The sequence below is a fragment of the Myxocyprinus asiaticus genome, chromosome 33 (assembly GCF_019703515.2).
Source record: "Myxocyprinus asiaticus isolate MX2 ecotype Aquarium Trade chromosome 33, UBuf_Myxa_2, whole genome shotgun sequence".
Taxonomy (NCBI): domain Eukaryota; kingdom Metazoa; phylum Chordata; class Actinopteri; order Cypriniformes; family Catostomidae; genus Myxocyprinus; species Myxocyprinus asiaticus.
In genome coordinates, this window is record NC_059376.1 from 30,931,664 (window position 1) to 30,951,110 (window position 19,447).

The 19,447-nt window shown below is 37.6% G+C and overlaps 1 protein-coding gene across 2 annotated transcripts; it reads left to right on the plus strand.

Annotated features, from left to right (window-relative positions):
* Positions 1 to 1,082: 1,082 nt before the first annotated feature.
* LOC127424447 (procollagen galactosyltransferase 2-like) lies at positions 1,083 to 18,918 on the plus strand. Of its 2 annotated transcripts, none has more exons than XM_051669683.1 (12): positions 1,083 to 1,491; positions 9,927 to 10,037; positions 10,447 to 10,564; positions 11,248 to 11,382; positions 11,581 to 11,785; positions 12,573 to 12,692; positions 12,996 to 13,069; positions 13,239 to 13,345; positions 13,836 to 13,968; positions 14,314 to 14,441; positions 14,569 to 14,775; positions 17,433 to 18,918. In XM_051669683.1, exons 1-12 carry the CDS (start codon positions 1,262 to 1,264, stop codon positions 17,704 to 17,706), a joined length of 1,842 nt encoding a protein of 613 aa, XP_051525643.1. In that variant the 5' UTR covers positions 1,083 to 1,261; the 3' UTR covers positions 17,707 to 18,918. The 2 variants fall into 2 exon arrangements, with proteins under 2 accessions (XP_051525643.1, XP_051525644.1); XM_051669684.1 differs by lacking the exon at positions 1,083 to 1,491 and adding an exon at positions 9,352 to 9,426.
* Positions 18,919 to 19,447: the final 529 nt, after the last annotated feature.

The window sequence follows — 19,447 nt, forward strand, 5'->3', positions numbered from 1 at the left end:
AATAATTAACAACTTTACGTTAAGGGTAGGCTAAATGTTGTCTCAAGTAGTAGGCTATTAAAGGAATAGTTCTACCAAAAATGAAACTTTTCTCATCATTTACTCACCCTCATGTCATCTCAGATATTTATGACTTTCTATCTTTTGTTGAACACAAAACGAAGATTTTTAGAAGAATATCTCAGCTCTGTTGGTCCTCACAATGCAAGTGAATGGCTACCAAAATGTTTAACCTCCAAAAGCACATAATGGCAGCATAGAAGTAATCTATACAACTCCAGTGGTTAAATCCATAATTTCAGAAGCAATATGATAGGTGTGGGTGAGGAACAGATTAATATTTAAGTCCTTTTTTTGCAAGCAGTCTCCACTTTCACTTTCACTCTCTACTTCTTGTGTTTTTGGTGATTCACATTATTTGTGCATATCGCCACCTACTGGGCAGTTAGGAGAATTGATAGTAAAAAATGACATAAATATTGATCTATTTCTCACCCACACCAACTGTATCACTTCTGAAGATATAGATTTAACCACTGGAGTCTTATGGATTACATTTATTCTGCCTTTATTTGCTTTTTGGAGCTTCAAAATGTGGGTACCCCTTCACCTTTATTGTGAGGACCTACAGAGCTGAGATATTCTGCAAAAAAAAAAAAAAAAAAGAAGAAGAAGAAAGAAAGTCATACACGTCTGGGATGGCATGAGGGTGAGTAAATGATGAGAGAATTTTCTTTTTTAGGTGAACTGTCCCTTTAATGCGATATGCACAGTAGCTACATTTCCTGCACAATGCATTATATTTTATACAAGAATAATGATATAGGCATCTATATTGCATACACTATTATCAGTGCAACCACAACAACATTTTATTTATTTATTTTTATGCACATGGTTAAAAGCTTTTAAACTCTGGGGAATAGGCTCAGATACAGTAGCCTAACCTGTCAAGTCTGCGTTAGAGTTTACTTAGATTTTTTAAAAAGGTAATATTATTATAGAGCAGTTTTCATCAGTTCTCAGAAGCACACAGCACATTTGGGTTCTCATGTGCTTTCAGTTCGTTGATGTCGATGATGTGTCCAGGGAGAAGGGTGTGAAAATGGGGAGGGAACCCTCTTTCGTCAATAGGTAACCCCTCTAAAACCTCTCCACCTCTCTCGACCCAGCCCTCTCTCTTTTCTGCCTCCACTTACCCAAATCTCATTACGAGCCTCCGCGCTGCTCAGGCTGTGATAGCGGTGTCCAACAGGCAGAGATGCCGGGTGTGGGATTCGTGAGGGTGGCTGTGCTGTGCGCTCTGGTTGCGCAAAACTGCCGTGCGGAGCTCACGACTCCCGTGCAGGACCCGAAACTCGTGCCCGAATCCTCCCTGCTCAAGCCTAAAGTCATGATCGCGATTCTGGCTCGGAATGCGGCGCACAGCCTGCCGTACTACCTGGGCTGCATTGACAGACTGGACTACCCGAAGGATCGGATTGCGATATGGTATGTGGCCAAATGTGACTTTTTATGGGGGATTGGGGCATGTTGTGGAGGGATGACGTGTGTCATGAGCTGGTTTGCTTTTGCATGGAGGTGATGGAGGTGGTTGAAAATTGAGAAGGTCTGGTAAATAGTGGAGTTATTGTGGATGTAGCGCAGGTAAGTTTTGGTTAATGAAAACCTTCTGGCAGATAGGAGAACAGAGACGCCGCTGTCTACATGAAGTAGACCTGTAAAGAGTTTGTGCGCGGGTTTAAATTAATGTTAAATGGAGATGAAAGGCATTTGCTGGCCAAGCAACACGACTTTCCTTCTGTTCCCCAAATTATACTGTTCTTTACTTGTGAGGTTAATTATATACTGCTTGATAATGAGCAGAAATGACAACTAAAACTCTTATTTTATTTGCAATTGTGACCAGTTTTGATAAGGATGGGTTGAGATGGTCAATACAGCAAATGCAACTGGAGAGGTGTCCCAATAATTTCTGTGTGTTTACTATAGGAACTGGGATTAGGGCATGGCCTGCATTGCACACCCTCATTTTGTTTATGCAAATCAGAGCTGCATTTATATGTGAGTGACCTTGTAACTTTGCACTGCCAGGGAGACTTTCAGAGGTTTACTGAACAAACAGAGCAGTCAGATGACATTACCCTGTAAAAGAATGCAGGGAATTATGGGGAAAGAAAGGATGGAGAGAGAGTAAAGGGTAGGGGAGGGACAATGAGCAGCTTAACAATCTACATTCCATCCCTGCTGACCGTGTGCGCAGGTCAAACATTGTGGCACCTCTTCTTATTGATTGGACATCAAAGGTTTTCTGATTAGTTATGAAAGTTGGATCTAGGCTGAAGATTGGTCATGGAAAAACTATCTCAGATTGGATGTAGTGAGAGCTACTGCGTTTGTTTGACTTTAGCTTTTTCGGAACACAAAAACAGAATTGTAATGTGGGAGCTGACATGAAAGACAGAGAATAGAATCTCAGTTGATAGTGTCTTGATTAATAGCTCAGACAACAGACTGTCATAAAGGTAAAGTTCACTCAAAATGAAAATTCTCTCATTATTTACTCCCCCTCATGCCATCCCAGATGTGTATGAATTTCTTTCTTCTGCAGACCACAAATGAAGATTTCTAGAAGAATATCTCAGCACTGTAGGTCCATGCAATGCAAGTGAATGGTATCCAAAGCTTTGAAGCTAAAATAAAATCACATAAAGCCAGCATAAAATTAATCTATAAGACTCCAATTGTTAAATCTATGTCTTCTGAAGCATTATGATAGGTGTGGGTGAGAAACAGATCAATATGTAAGTCCTTTTTTACTATAAATCTCACCTTTGACCAGCCCTGACCAGTAGGTGGTGATATGCATGACGAATAGGAAACTGCAAAAAACAAAAGAAGAATGCTGAAGGTGAAAGTGGAGATTTATAGTAAAAAATGACTTTTGTATTTAAAAGACTTTTGTATTTAAAGGTTTAATACAAGCTAAGCTCATCCGATAGCATTTGTGGCATAATATTGATTACCACAAAAATTTGTTTTGACTGGTCCCTCCTTTACTTGAAAAAAAAAAAAAAAAAGCAAAAATCTGGGTTACTGAGGCACTTACAATGGAAGTGAATGGGGCTAACCCTTAAATGTTAAAATATTCACTATTTCAAAAGTATAGCCACAAGATGTAAACTATAACATTTTCTGTGAAAAATTATTATAGACAATTTTACAACTTCTAAAAACCCTAAACCCTAAAACCCTAAAAAAAAAAAAAAAACTTTTCAGCTCAAATAATACATGAGTTTAACAGAAGAATTAATGTAAGTGCTTTTAGAAAATTAATAGCTTCATAAAATATGAAGTTTTTTAATATTTATTTAAATCTTGATTTGTTTCTCACCAACACCTATGATGTTGCTTCAGAAGACATGGATTTAACCACTGGAGTCTAATTGATTACTTTTCTGATGACTTTGTGATTTTTGGATTCAAAAAATCTTTAGGTGATTTTGATTCAAAGTTCTGGCAACCATTCACTTGCATTGTATGGACCTACAGTGCTGAGATATTCTCCTAAAAGTCTCCTAAAAAGAAAGAAAGTCACACATCTGGGATGGCATGTGGGTGAGTAAATGATAAGAGCATTTTTATTTTGGGGTGAACTATCCCTTTAAGTAATACAGAAGGAAGTTTTAAAGAGTGTGAATTCAACACCATATTCCCCAGAGAGACAGTCCTGTAATTAGTCAAACTGTAAGTCACTGTTCAAGTTAATTGTGCTAGTCTTACATGATAAATTGGATTTCCACATGCCTGATCCAGTTACAGTGAAAAGTTATTGAACACAGACTTTCTTTATGAAAATCGAATTTTCATCTGTTGTTTTTGTTTAAAGGTTGATGTGATGTGATTTTCTGGACAGCCGTGCAAACAGCTTCCATCTTGACTCAGGTGTTCATTCCAGGGGTTTTGATGCTGTTGTTGTGGAATGCTGGGCATTTTGCCAAGTTTAAGTAATAAATGATGAATGGTTATTTAAGGACGTACGTATTTACACTTGGTAACTTCATGCGTTTTTTTTTACTGATCGAATTGCTATTCGATCTTAAAAAGACCAAGTCTAAATGCCCTCCAAGACGCATTAGAGATGGATGGTGGTTTGCGATGCATGCAAGATGAGTTTTGGCCAAGCATGAATGCATCTGGTTGTTCAGGCCACATATTTATACGTACTCCTCCCAAACACACTAAGTCAGCTTAAGAAAGTGTATTAGCTCCACAATCCACATGGTAGCGAGCAATAATAAGACATGGATGGAGCAAGTGCAAACCTTAAACACTAACTGCCATATATGCCAAAATGAAACTTTCAACAGCAAAATATAACTGTTATATTTGCGTACAGTACAGTTTAATGCAGGAATAGTAGATCAGATATATATTAGTTTTGCGAATGCACATTTATGTGGCCAAGGGTAAATTGAATGTAGCAATGCATTCAACACAATAGCAATACAATCAATCAAGATGCATGAAGTGAAAACACATGCATGACACAGGGCCTGAAAAAAAAAGAGAGTTGTAGGGTATTGTTCTGATCGAGAGATCTGAGAATTATTATGGATTATGCATATTTCATTACAGCTGTGTTTGAGTTTTTATGATCACAACTCTGGCAAAGCATCAGTTCAATGGGGTCTGTGGCCCAGCTTGCACCCCCACTCCTCTTCCCAGAACTTCTCTGCCATCCAGAACCAGTTCTTTCCAAAAATATTTATCTCCATCCAGGTGATTCAGCCCATCCATCCAAACTGCTTAAAGTTTACTTTATAAAGCCCAGGGACCCCATCAGGCCTCAAGCAGGCAGAAGTTCTAATGAACTCCTGAGTAACAGAACAGTAGTTTATTGGTGTGCAGTGGGTCAGGACTGGTGACAAAGATTTGTTTTGTTTTATATATATATATATATGTAATAACAATAATTTGTAATAATAAATTATATATTTGTAAAACATTAGCTTTTTTCACTCCTATTCTGACCCTCTGTCAGAAACACTCAGTTTTGGTGCTGCTTCTCCTTTAAAGGGATAGTTCACCCAAAAATGAAAATTCTCTCATTTACTCACCCTCATGCCATCCCATATATGTATGACATTCTTTCTTCTGTTAAACACAAATGAAGAATTTTTATGAGAATATTTCAGCTCTGTTGGTTAATACAATGCAAGTGAATGGTGACCAGAATTTTGAAGCTCCAAAAAGCACATAAAAGCAGCATAAAGTAGTGATATAATAGGTGTGGGTGAGAAACAGATCAATAATTAAGTCCTTTTTCACTAAACATCTCCACTTTCACCTTTACGTTCTTCTTTTGTTCTTTCCTACTGGTCATGGCTGGTCAAAGGTGGACATTTGTAGTAAAAAAGTATTTAAATATTGATTTGTTTCTCATCATATCGCTTCTGAAGACATGGATTTAACCACTGGAGTCTTATGGATTACTTTTATGCTGCCTATATGTGCTTTTTGGAGCTTCAAAGTTTAGATCACCATTCAGTTGCATTGTATGGACCAACAGAGCTGAAATATTCTTCTAAAAATCTTCTTCCATTTTATCCATTTAAAGAAAGTGATTGAAGACTGAGGCTAGCATTCTGAATATATCTCCATTTGTGTTCCACAGAAGGAGTAAAGTCATACAGGTTTGGAACAGCGTGAGGGTGAGTAAATAATGACAAAATGTTCATTTTTGTCTATCCCTTTAAAATACTGCTGTGCACTTTACATAATTAAAGATTTTGTTTATAAATTCTCTCTCAAACTTCTCAAAGATGATTTGTCAGAGGACATCCCTTGTTATCTCTGCGATGGCTTTATTGTGCAGATGGAGAGAGCAAAAGATGTGCGTGCATGAAGGTGTGTATAGCATGTGGTGTCCAGATGCTGTCAATAAAGAAATATGGAGGAGAAACAGAGAGAGAGAGAGAGAGAGAGTCAGCCCCGGGCTCTTAGATAATGAGCTGGAGACTTACAATAAACTTCAAAAGGCCGTTGAAAGAAAGTAGGGTTTTATAAGCAAAGTCCCGCTTCTTCCAAACACAGCAGGAGTGCAAGCATACATACAAATCTGGAGCTAAATATCCTGCCACACACCCACCCTAAACACATCTAATATCCTTTATCATAAGGGCCATTAACATACTGTAACATCGCTCTTGATTGACAGAACAGAATAACTTTCATTAATAAGTTTCATGGAGTGTGTTTAAAGGGATAGTTCACCCAAAACATCTGCAATCATTTACTTACCCTCATGTTGTTCCGAACCTGTATGACTTTCTTTCCTTCTGTGGAACACAAAATGAGGTTTTAGCCAGAATTGAACTTTCAGTTTAATAGATCAGATTATTTGCTGGTTGGATTGAGGTTTTTAGAGCTGATGGAAAGTCTTCTGTTAGGCAGCTAGCAGCTTCTAAAGGCCTCTGGGTATGGAAATTTGTCAGGAGTTAATTCAGCACAAGGGAATGAGAGGTGAGAGTGAAAAGTGAGGAGTGTGTGTGTCTGTCCGGATATATAACTGACAGAACCTTCAAAAACCAGAAGTCTGAGTCATTCAAACACTCACAGTTTCAACCTCCACAGGCGGTTTGCTTGTCTGGTCATGACTATAACTGTGCCTCTGCAGCCAGCGCTAAGCTACAGGCCCAAAGAATTCAGACAGACATATAATAACATGAGCATTTGCTAATATTTGGGTGAATCTCACAAATCTCAGATTTTGCATAAAGAAAATTAAGCCTTTTTAGGACCATTAAAGCAATAGTTCACTCTAAAAATGAAACTCCTTTATCATTTACACATGATTGTGTTTTTTCAAACCCATATAATTTTCTTTCTTCCATGGAAAAATAATTTAGGCAGAATATTAGGGACTGACAACCTCAGTCACCATTCGTTTTCATTGTATGGAAAAAAAGATGCAATGAAAGTGAATGGTTACTGAGGCTAACATTCTGCCTAACATGGAACAACATGAGTGTGACTAAATGATGGCAGAATTTAAATTTGTGGGTGAACTGTCCATTTAAGTTTTTTTTTCATAGTGACATTATTTTCAAGAAAGTTCTAATATTGTATATAAATGTACAAATATGTATGTAAATATACTGTATACAATATATAAGGTATATGTATATATACACAAACACAAATTATAATTACAATCAACATTGAGAATAATGAGTATTACAATCTTAAACTCAAAACTTAAACAGCATTATAACATCATAAATGCATCATTGTAATGACGGGGGGGGGGGGGGTGCTTAACTGTCATGAAAATAACGTCATAATGCGACAAATCTTACTGGTCCTACAAATAGGCTCCATTTTCCTTATGCAAAGTATGCTTTTGCATGAAAGTTTTTTACTGACTTTTGTATTGGGGGGGATCGAATTTTGTGTGAAATATGACCCAGACATGTTCTTTGTGAGATTTATCCATTTATTCATAATGTAAAATCAACCATAATGCAAGGACATAGGAGTAACAAGTAAAAGTCATGCAGTGTGTTTACATTTTCACATAAATATGCCGTTGCAGCTGATGTTTGTGTTAATGTGAATGTTAGTGACTGCGTCATGGAGCAGCATAACCTAAAATACATTGTGTGGGTTTCTCTCCCGGGGAGTCAGAATACACATGTTTAAACATAAGCCATTAGTGAAGCATTTAAGAATGATGCGTGTCCATCTATTCCAGATGTTTGAATCACGCAGCAGTGATAAAGCCCCATTTATCAACAGCATTTTTATTTAATTCATACAAATACACAGGCAAACCCAAGCAGAGAACAGATGAAAAATGCGTTAAAAGAACTAAGCAAATACACACTTGCATTTATACACGTATACAAACACTCATATGCATACACAATGTCCTCACTGTTTCTGTTTTGCTTCATTGTTCATTCTGATTTTAATGGATTTTTCACAGATGTCCTGGAAAAATGATTGCTGCTTGGAGGCTTGTTTTCCTTGCAAACAACTGTGGCACACTTTCTCACTGAGATCATCAGAAAATAGTGTGTGCGTGTGTGTCTGAAAGCGAATAATCTTTTAAACACTCTGCATTGCCTGTAATTACCTGTGTATCAGGTGTTTCTAACCAGCGATAAAGAACAAAACTAGCTATCAAGCTCGACGCTGTCTGTTTCCTCTACATTTATACACTCTTAAAACTTGGACACTCATACTTTACACATACAAATGCACACATACATATTCTTAGTGCTCATGCAAAGGACAGTTCTACAGATTTGCACTTGTCGAAAACCTATACACTCATCTAGGCCTGTTTTTGTCTAGATTTGTTAAAGAGCTAGTCATCCAAATCTGTCAACAACTACTCACTTTGTCGGTCCAAACCCCTTATGACTTTCTTTCTTATGTGGAACACAAAAGGAGATTTTAGGTATAATGTTAGCAAATTTTTTTTATTGTATGCAAAAAAGATGCAATGAAAGTGAATGGTGACTGAGGCTGTCAGTTCGCTAACATTCTGCTTTACATTTCCTTTTGTTTTCCATGGAAGAATGGAAGTCGTACAGTTTTGGAACATCACGAGGGCAAGTAAATTATGATAGAATTTTAATTTTTGGGTGTACTAAGACTACACTAAATAATTGTTTGTTTGTGTCACAAAATAGCAGTCCTGAGGTTCAATAGCTGCTCTCGTACTTGTTATTGTAGATGAAGAGTGTATAATAACGTACATACTGTATATACTTGTGTGTGCACCGATATCTGTTGCCTGAAAATGTGTTGGTGGCTGTTTATTTGCAGGTTTAAATTAGTATTATTCACTGTAGATTATGATGCGTGGATATTATAAAAAGTAGTACATTTCCCACTGCAAACAAAATGTTCTTAATGTCTTGTTATCCAATAGAAAACAAAATATGTACACATCAAGATAAATCCACCTGTAAAACAACGTTGCATAAGAAATTAAGACTTTTATCTTGTGCCATTTTTTCCCCCACTTGTTTTAAGCACAAATGTTTGTAAATTTAGTATAACCTATGCTTAAGTGTTACTATCTACAGTATGTACTTTTGCATGTCAACTTAATTATGATTGTGTAAAGAACACTGACAAGAATAGGTACTAAATAAGAATAGGATTTCACCTCATATTTTTCTTTCATTTGGCCTTTCAGTAATTGACTACTAGGTGAGATGGATTCAGTAGACAGTTTGTCCTTTTGCTCTGGTGCTGCACGCATTCCCTTAACTGCAATGCTGCTTGTACTGGGTAAATATGAGTATACACACTAACTGGATTTTATCTCTGCTTCACTGCAGAGTCCTTCTGCTGTGGAGGTTTCCACTGGCACAGCCAAACAGCCCTGATTCACTGTGAGGACACTGTGTATGTGAATTTGTGTCAGTATTTACATGTGATCTCCACAACCCACAGAGTCATGCTAGGAAAAGAACACTGTTATGTCACAGCAGATTTACCATTTTTACATTCAAAACATGGATCAGTTGTGCATAAGTGTTGTTGTCATATTGTCACATAGAAAAGAAGGCATGGTACACATGGTACCTCACACACACTGTTGGCATGCTGTTGTGAAGTGCCTCACATCCTTTCAAGCCCATAACCACCCTTGAGGAATTTATCAGTCCAGCAATACAGAGCTAGTGGTTTATTAGCATCGTCCAATTCCAGTTTTGACATTTTCATGTGAATTAAAAACTCTTACCTGACACTGTCACAAATCTAGAAGAAAGAAATACTAACTCAAAACATATTGTTGAGCTGTTCCACCATCGTCTGAAGGACACAGCGCTCCTGATGTGCAGCTGTTTCTGGAGATTGCTGTGTTTATGTTAAAATGAAGTCAATTCTCTGTTGTCTTGAAGGGCTGCAACAGATCACAATGTGGATAACACCACTGCCATGCTGAGAGAATGGTTGAAGAACAGGCAGAGCAGATATCATTATGTGGAGTGGAGGCCCATGGAGGAACCAAGGTTAGTTGATTTTGTTCCAAAGCAGTTGCTTTCAAAGTCAATTTGCACTCATTTATGTTTATTTGGAACAGTCTTCTAATGATGGATTCTTCAGATGTGGCATCGTCTAGTCCTAAACGAAAAAGCCTCTTGTCCTGAATCAAGTTTCTGTCTTGTAAAGAGACTTTTTAATTGCCTTCACATGAACCCAAGATCCAGATCTGATCATTTATATTTCTTAAAGGTGAAGTGTGTAATTTCTGCACCACTAGCATCACCTCACAGAGCTGTAAGCATAATGGTTATTCAGACAGGTTTCCCCTAAGATTCTGCCATATTGGTCTTACTTTTTTTTTTTTTAAATCAACCTATAACAGCAGATTAAACAGAAAGACATATTAAAGTGTGTATATCTTTGTTCTGGTGTAAGGTCATACACAGATGAGTGGGGGCCGAAGCACTGGGCCCCGTCTCGTTTCAACCATCTGATGAAGCTCAGACAGGCAGCACTGAAGGCTGCACGAGAACGCTGGGCTGATTATATACTGGTGAGGACATTATGATTATTTTTTTTACATTATTCATTTGATGGAAATTTTTATTCCAAGCAACTTACAGTGCATTCAAGCTTTACGTTATCTTTACATGCATTCCTTTAGAATCGAACTCATTATCTTGGCATTGTTAGCAACATGCTGTACAAATTGAGCTACAGGAACACAATACACTCGGTTCATTTGAAAGTTTAGTCTTATTTATGCTGTGTCTGTTACACCCATATTTAAAGACACCAAGAAGAAATACTGCAGGTATGTTCAACATACTACTGTACAACAATAATTGTTTTTTTTTTACAAAAAAATGTTAAAGGGATAATTTACCCATAAAGAAAATTCTGTCATCATTTACTCACCCTCAAATTATTCTAAACCCTAATGACTTTCTTTCCTCCATGGAACACAAAAGGAGATGTTTGGCAGAATGTTAGCCTTTGTCACTGTTCACTTTCAGTGCATTTCCTTTTCTTTTTTCTATATAATGACAGTGAATGGTGACTGAAGCTTATGTTATGACTAACATCTCTTTTTGTGTTCCACAGGGGAGAACTTGGGTGATTAAATTATGACAATAGTCATTTTTGGGTGAACAGTCTCTTTAGATGTTTTTATTTATATTTTTACAAGATTTAAAGTAAGGCTAAAGCTGTCTCTCTCCTCTTCATCTCTCTCAGTTTGTTGACAGTGATAACCTACTAACAAACCCACGGGTGTTAGATCTATTGATGGCAGAGAATTTGACATTGGTGGCACCCATGTTGGATTCCCGATCCCTCTACTCAAACTTCTGGTGTGGTATTACTCCTCAGGTACAGCTCTACCTTTATGATTCGTCAGGTGTAATCCTAACTTTTTAGACTACCCATTTTACAATGTCAACTCTACCAGTTGCAGGCTACATTACTTGTAATCCCTGAATTACCACTACCTGTAGTCTGCACAACCCACAGTTTTTTGATAACTGAGAATTAAACTCATTGGACATACACTCTCTTTTTTCATTTTAGGGTTATTACAAGCGTACCCCAGACTACCAGCCTATCCGGGAATGGAAGCGTTTGGGGTGTTTTTCGGTGCCCATGGTGCATTCCACCTTCCTTCTGGATCTGAGACGTAGTGGCACACGGGAGCTGGCCTTCTACCCACCTCATCCTGACTACAGCTGGGCGTTTGACGATATCATGGTCTTTGCATTCTCGGCTCGACAAGCTGGTGAGAGATCTCGACAGGGTTCTTTATGGGTGAACTGCAGGGGCAAGGTAGATCTTACTGAGGCCTGATTCTTTGTTTACAAATATCTAACATGTCCATATTTCTAGTGTAGCCTATTAACAAACAAAAAAGCTTGAAGTAATGTTGTGCGAGTAACAAGTACCAGCTTCCAAAAATGCAGAATATGCTTATAACCAGCAATGTTACAATATTGTGATGAGAAATTAGTATTCGCAGTTGTTTTCATAATGAACAGAAGAAGAACATATAAAGGTTCAATGCTTCTGGAACCCAGAACAGACATATATCAGAACATAACACATAATTTAAACCACCTACAACTGTCCTGCTTCAGTGCAGTATTTTCTGGTAAGGAGGGTATAACATCTCTGTGTTTGTGTAGCAGCTTTAATGTCGGATAATCTTGTGGCTAATATAACCAGCTCCAGCTGGCCGCTTTAATGGGCTCTTTTTAATGGGTGTTTGTGGATATTTCATTGAGGAAATAATGTGAGATCATGTAGTGAAGCTGCAGTAAAGGCAGGGAACTCACATACAACTAACACGAAGTCGACAAATTATGTTTCTAAACACACCCATGGACAGAGACCCATAAAGCTGAATGCACAAAACCACACAAACACACTTTAAAACACATTAATAGTGTACAGTATCACTCATGTTTCCTGTTGTGAATAATGTCAGATATTCAATGTTTGTGTGTAGATTCATGTGTCAAGCATATTAATTAGTAGCTTTCAATTTATGCTGTTGTTTTTGTGTATAGGTGTACAGATGTACGTGTGTAACAGAGAGCACTACGGTTTCCTGCCTGTACCTCTGAAAGCCCAGCAAAGTGTGGACGATGAGAAGGAGAGTTTCACACACACTATCACTGAAGCCTTTAGTTAGTATTAGCCCTCATACACACCTATGCACACATTAAAGCATGCATGCACTCAGACATATCTGCTTGCATAAAGAAAACTCATGTCCACTTATACACACACCCATATTGAAGCACACACATGCACACTGCCTCTAATAAAACACCCATTTTCCAGCACTTTAAGCATCCAAAAAGAACTCTTTCACACTTTCTATTTTAAACCTGTCATAAATTCTGTTGTGGTCCAATGTATAAATATATGACAGATGTTAATAAATAACTTCAACCATATATCCATTTAACCCCTTTCTTTCTTTTCAGTCGATCATAATGTAAAATCCTCAGAATTCCTCTTCGCTCCTCTTAAACCCCAGGACAAGATGGGCTTTGATGAGGTGAGAGAGCAGAATTTCTGTTATATCTTGCTCGAAATTAACACTCATGCAGATAGTTATACTGCAGAGAAACTTCAGCTGATTTAAACTTCTTTGAAGTGACATTCCCTTTCTTTCTGTCCTGGTTCCTAACTCTGCCCAACTCTCTTAATCTCACTCTTCCTCTCAGATCTTTCTTATTAACCTGAAACGAAGGTTAGACCGGAGGGAGCGGATGTTGAACACCCTGGCAGTGCTGGGACTTGAGGCCTCTGTGTTTTATGCTGTAGATGGGAAGTATGTTATCAAAAGGATGTTCATTGGTACTACCACCCAATGGATTCTAGAGTGCTGGTTTCATCACTAGGCTTCCTAACTACCTATACCAGCAAGATATTCTTGGTCAAGTCCAGAAAGACCAGTATTATTATCCAGCATTACACCCTAAGTTTTGTTGGTGAACAACATGGCTATGCTGGTTGATCATCTAGAACAGCACCAAACCAGCAGTAACCAGCATAAACCAACATGTTTCAGCATGTAAATTCATGCTGTTCTTTTTTAGCAGGGCAGTAGTCAGTGCTAACTGTGATTTGCGAGTTGTGTTTTTAAAATGTAGCAGAACTATGGTTAAGATAAAGCACTTGAAACTTTGTTGATCTGTTTTTTTTTTCTCAGCAAGCCAATGGTTAGTGCAAACTGTAATCTGTGATTGTGTGAATTTTGTTTGTAGCAGAACTTCAGAGAAAGCACTTCAAATGATGTTCTTTTTTTATTTTCCTCTCAGGGCTCTGAACACATCTCAGCTACAAGCTCTACATATAGAGATGTTACCGGGGTATAAGGATCCATACTCCGGGAGGGTGCTGACGCGCGGAGAGATCGGCTGTTTCCTCAGCCACCACTTCATCTGGAAACAGGTACAGACACACTCACGTATAAACAAATATATAATATATGCATAGACACCCAAAAACAGGCACACACTAGAGTACTTTAGTGTCTCTATAATGTCTGACCTCTTATGAACTCTGTCAAGCTTTTCTCTGTTCATTAGTGTTTTACATAACCTTTATGATAAACCGACCACGTGGTTACTCTAGTATAACTGCCCAGTTAATTTCAGCCAGACAAGCAACATTCCAGTAAATATTACCATTTACTTGTGATGTCATCTGGTTTGCTGAAATGAGCTTTTCAAAAAGATATTTTCTGTGTAGTACTGCTAGTTTAAAGGTTGTAAAAAGTGTGTCTCTGTGTGTTAGGTGGTGGAGAGGGGTCTACAGCGTGTGCTGGTGTTGGAGGATGACGTGAGATTTGAGCCTCGGTTTAAGGGGAGGTTGCAGATCATCATGGAGGATGTTGAAAAAGCTCAGCTGGACTGGGACCTCGTGTATGTAAGAATAACACCAGTGAAAAAATTAGTGCAGAATGAGACCTTTTCACTGCTCACAAATTAATTGATGTTCTCTCTTACTGTTTCTTTCTACATCTCTCTTTCTCTGTCTGTCTCTCCATAGATATGTGGGTCGTAAGCGAATGCAGGTGGCCAAGCCAGAGGTGTCCGTAGAAGGTGTGAATAACCTGGTAGAAGCTGATTACTCATACTGGACTCTAGGTTACGCTCTTTCACAGCAGGGGGCCAAGAAGCTCCTGGCTGCTCAGCCACTTGGCAAGATGCTCCCTGTGGATGAGTTCCTACCAGTCATGTTCAACAAACACCCAAAGTAAGTGTGATGATGGATGGATGGGTTGTTTTGATCTATTAATGGATGGATAAATGGATGGGTTGAATGGATGGGTGATGGATGGATGGATGGATGGATAGGTCATGTGAATTGGTGGATGGATGAATGGATGGATTGTGTAGGCCTATTGATGGATGGATGGATGGATGGGTTGTGTAGATCTAATAAAGGATGGATAAATGGATAGATTTGATGGATGGATGGATGGATGGATGGATGGATGGATGGATGGATGGATAAGTCATGTGGATGGATGGATGGGTTGTCGTTGGATGGGTTGTCGATGGATGGGTTGTGTAGATCTATAAATGGATTGATGGGTAGATGGATGGATGGGTTATGTGGGTGGATGGATGGACAGATGGATAGATGATATATAAATGGATGGATAGAAGGATTGTGTAGATTTAATAATGGATGGATGGAGGAATAGGAGGATGGATGGATGGGTTGTGTGGATGGATGGATGGATGGATGGATGGGTGGATTGTGTAGATGTGCTGTAGATCTAATTATGATGGATGGAGGGATAGGTGGATGGATGAATGGGTTGTATGTATATGTATGTATGGATGGATGGATGGATTGATGGAAAGATGGGTTATATAGATCAATAAATGTATGGATGTATTATTGTTTGATTGTTGGTCTGAGGTGTGATTGTATATATAGACAGAGAGTCATTAACATCTAATTACTGCATTCCCAAGTCTTTTTATGCAGCAGTTGTTACACATTGATACTGAGTTTACTCACACACAGACATTCTCACTCCTGTACTACTGAGTGGGGCAGACATACAAAGTGCTAGATTGTTCAGAGGGGAAAAATAAGTATGGTGTTCATGCTGGGTCACACAATGGCTGCCTTTCTACCTCATTTCCTCTAGTGGGAATCCTGCACAGCACTGGCTATGCCCTCAGTATGTTTCACCTTCACTGGCCCTTTTCTCTCTCTCCTAACACCCTCAGTACCTTGCGGTCCTCCTGCCTTGTTGTCTATTCTCTGGGTTCCCCTGTCTCTCGCTCTCTCTCTTTCTTTGAGGAATTTTGGGAAGGGGCAGTTCTTCCTGTTGCCAGCATTGGAGGGACAAAATTCCCATTGATGGCTCTCTGAGTTTTGGGGGAAGGGCCATTGGTTTAAGACAGATGGATTACTGTATAAATATACTCCACTTTCTGTGTGTTTGTTTATGTGTGTTTGTAGAGAGAGAGAAAGTGAGAGAGAGAGAGAGATTGAGTGAGTGTCCTTGCAGTATTGTTGATGTCAGTTGAAACGTGTGTGTGTTTAAGTGTAAGTTGAATAAAGAGATTGCCTTGGCAATACATGTATATGATCATGATACAGAGAAGCATTGTGTGCCCTCAGTGTGTGAATTTAGTATTGAATTAGGCTAAAATTGTGCAATACGCAAGTACTCAAATTCATCACAAGTATGGGGTGCCATTGTACATATTTAAATGAATGTTCCAAGTACAATACAAGTTAAGCTCAATAGACAGCATTTTGGCATAATGTTGATAACCACAAAAAAATGATTTTGACTCATCCCTTGTGTTTATTTATTTATTTTAAAAACCAAACACCACGGATACAGCAATGCACTTTGAGGTGAATTGGACCATTCGTGTAGGGACAAAAGTATAGCCACAAGACATAAACATTATACATGTTAACATGATTTTAGTTTTATAAAATCAAAGATGTTTAAGCATTGTGGCATTTACCAGATTACAGGGATTACTGGTGTTATGTCGTCATGACAACGAAGTTGTAATATTAGGATATAACTTTACACAGATTAGGTTATTAAGTGATTTTATCACACATATGAACACATATTAAAATTCAAACTGTTTCAAAAGTATAGCCAAAAGATGTAAACATTATGTTTATGGACTGGCCCCAGTCACTTCCATTGTAAGTGCCTTACTGTAAACACATTTCTTTTTTATTTATTTATTTATTTTTTTGGTAACACTTTACAATAAGGTTCCATTAGTTAATATTAGCTAATGCATTAGGTATAATGAACAAACAGTTAACAATAGATTCCTTTACAGCATTTATTAATCTTTGTTAATGTTAGTTAATAAATATACAATTGTTCATTGTTAGTTCATATTAGTTCATAGTGCATTATCTAATGTTAACAATACAACTCTTGATTTTAAAAATGTATTAGTATATATTGAAATGAATGTTAACTAAGATTAATAAATGCTTTAAAAGTATAGTTCATTGATAGTTCATGTTAACTAATGTTGTTAACTAATGTTAACAAATGGAACCTTATTGTAGTGTTACCTTTTTTTTTTTTTAAATGAGTTATGTCTCCAAATTATTTTTGAGGTAATGAACATTATGCTACAAATCCTTTTGATTGAGCTTATCTTTTGTGCTATTACAGTAAACTGAATGTCTAACTAAATGAGTGTTGAACTGACACTATCTCTTCAATCTGTTGTTCCGCTATGGCAATAAAAGAAAAAAACACACTTTAGTGAATTTTTTTATCTTGTTGTGTTTTTTTCTGAATCACATTAGAAAAATTTGCATCATTATTCAATCATTTCATCATTAACTACAATAATCAGATTTTTAAAAACTCTTTCCCCACTTCCTTTCTCTCCCAGTACGGCATACATGTCTCACTTTGATCCCAGGAATCTACTTGCTTTCTCTGTTGAGCCATTGCTGTTGTACCCAACACATTATACGGGTGAGCCGGGTTACTTCAGCGACACGGAGACATCTACTATTTGGGATGATGAAGCAGTCAGCACGGACTGGGACAGAAAATATGCCCAAAAAACTGCCCAGCAGGGACAAATACGCTCTGTCGCCCAGAACAGTGTCACCGGAGACACACCGCCACCTGCGTCCCGAGCCTCGCGTGATGAACTCTAAGAGGAGAAATCACACACCCATAAACACACAATTTTGAACTACACAACTGACTGACACATAGACAGCTCCCTCCTCAATGTCCACCAGTCCCCGCCTCTTTGGCGACACATCAGCCAATAGCATGACAGCTATTTATTTCATCATGCCTTCCACAGACATTGAGGGACCAAACTGTCCCTGTTGGACACTTAAAAGCCTTGTCGGATGAGAACACCATACAAGGACAGGACAGAGACCGACTCATGGGAGTTACAACATTTGGGTTTAAAAGAACAATACCTGTGCAGAGGAATTTTTATTTAAAAATGTTTGTTTTTTTATATATATGGTTTTATGTTGTAAATAACAGATATGATTTAAGGGCAGTGTAAGAAATAAAAGAATCCTATAGCCTTTCACTATTTTCAAACCAAGTAAACGTCAAACAATTGCTCAGTCATGAAAATTGCGAAAAGCTAAATGGATATTGCAAGCAGTTGGCATTGTGCTCTTCATGATAAAGAGTATCATTAAAATCTCTTGTAAATGCCATTTATGTGTACAGTATTATGTTAAGGAGCCTAAAATTAAGAGGTATTGGAGAAAATATTACCCACATTTTAAGTACTCCCTTTACCAAACTGCTTAAATATGTCCTTTCTTGTTCTGGACCAATGTAGAAAAAGCATATCTTTGCATTCAGTTTACAACTGCATCTAGAACATGTTAAATTGTCATGGAAGGAGAGAGTTTAACTGATTTATACATATATATATATATATATATGTTTCTCATGATCTTAAAAACCTTTTGATCTGAAGGTGTATGCGTAAATACAAAAATATAATTGTGCCACCATATTAATTTATTTCGCTATAAAATTCAAATTTAATAATAAAAAAAAAGGTTTTTGAAATTGATGACTTGGACCAAATAATAAAGAAAAGCAGCCAATAAGTGCCCAGCATATAGATTGGAACTCCTTCAATACTGTTTAAAAATCATCCCAGGGTGATACCTCAAGAATTTGGTTGAGAAAATGTCAAGAGTACATGTCTGCAAATTCTAGGCAAAGGGTGACTACTTTGAAGATGCTAAAATATAACACAGTTTTGAATTATTTTGGATTTTGTTTAGTCACAACATAATTCCCATAGTTCCATTTATTTTATTCCATAGTTTTGATGACTGTATTATTTTAAAATGTGATTTTTTTTTTTTTTTTTTTTTTTTTCAATTAAAACAATTATAATAAAGAATGAGTAAGTGTTTCAAAAATTTTGACCGGTAGTGTGTGTGTGTGTGTGTATATATATATATATATATATATATATATATATATATATATATATATATATAAACTCAGCAAAAAAAGAAACATCCTCACTTTCAACTGCTTTTATTTTCAGCAAACTTAACATGTGTAAATATTTGTTTAAACATAAAAAGATTCAACAACTAAGACATAAACTGAACAAGTTTCACAGACATGTGACTAACAGAAATGGAATAATGTGTCCCTGAACAAAGGGGGGGTCAAAATCAAAAGTAACAGTCAGTATCTGGTGTGGCCACCAGCTGCATTAAGTACTGCAGTGCATCTCCTCCTCATGGATTGCACCAGATTTGCCAGTTCTTGCTGTGATATGTTACCCCACTCTTCCACTAAGGTACTTGTAAGTTCCCGGACATTTCTGGGGGGAATGGCCCTAGCCCTCACCCTCCGATCCAACAGGTTCCAGATGTGCTCAATGGGATTGAG

Excerpts from the sequence above, each read along its gene's own strand:
- LOC127424447 (XM_051669683.1), top strand. The coding sequence starts at position 1,262 with ATGCCGGGTGTGGGATTCGTGAGGGTGGCTGTGCTGTGCGCTCTGGTT. Across the intron at positions 11,786-12,572 it reads ATTCTCGGCTCGACAAGCTG|GTGTACAGATGTACGTGTGT; the intron begins GTGAGAGATCTC and ends TTTTGTGTATAG. Across the intron at positions 13,070-13,238 it reads ACAAGATGGGCTTTGATGAG|ATCTTTCTTATTAACCTGAA; the intron begins GTGAGAGAGCAG and ends TCTTCCTCTCAG.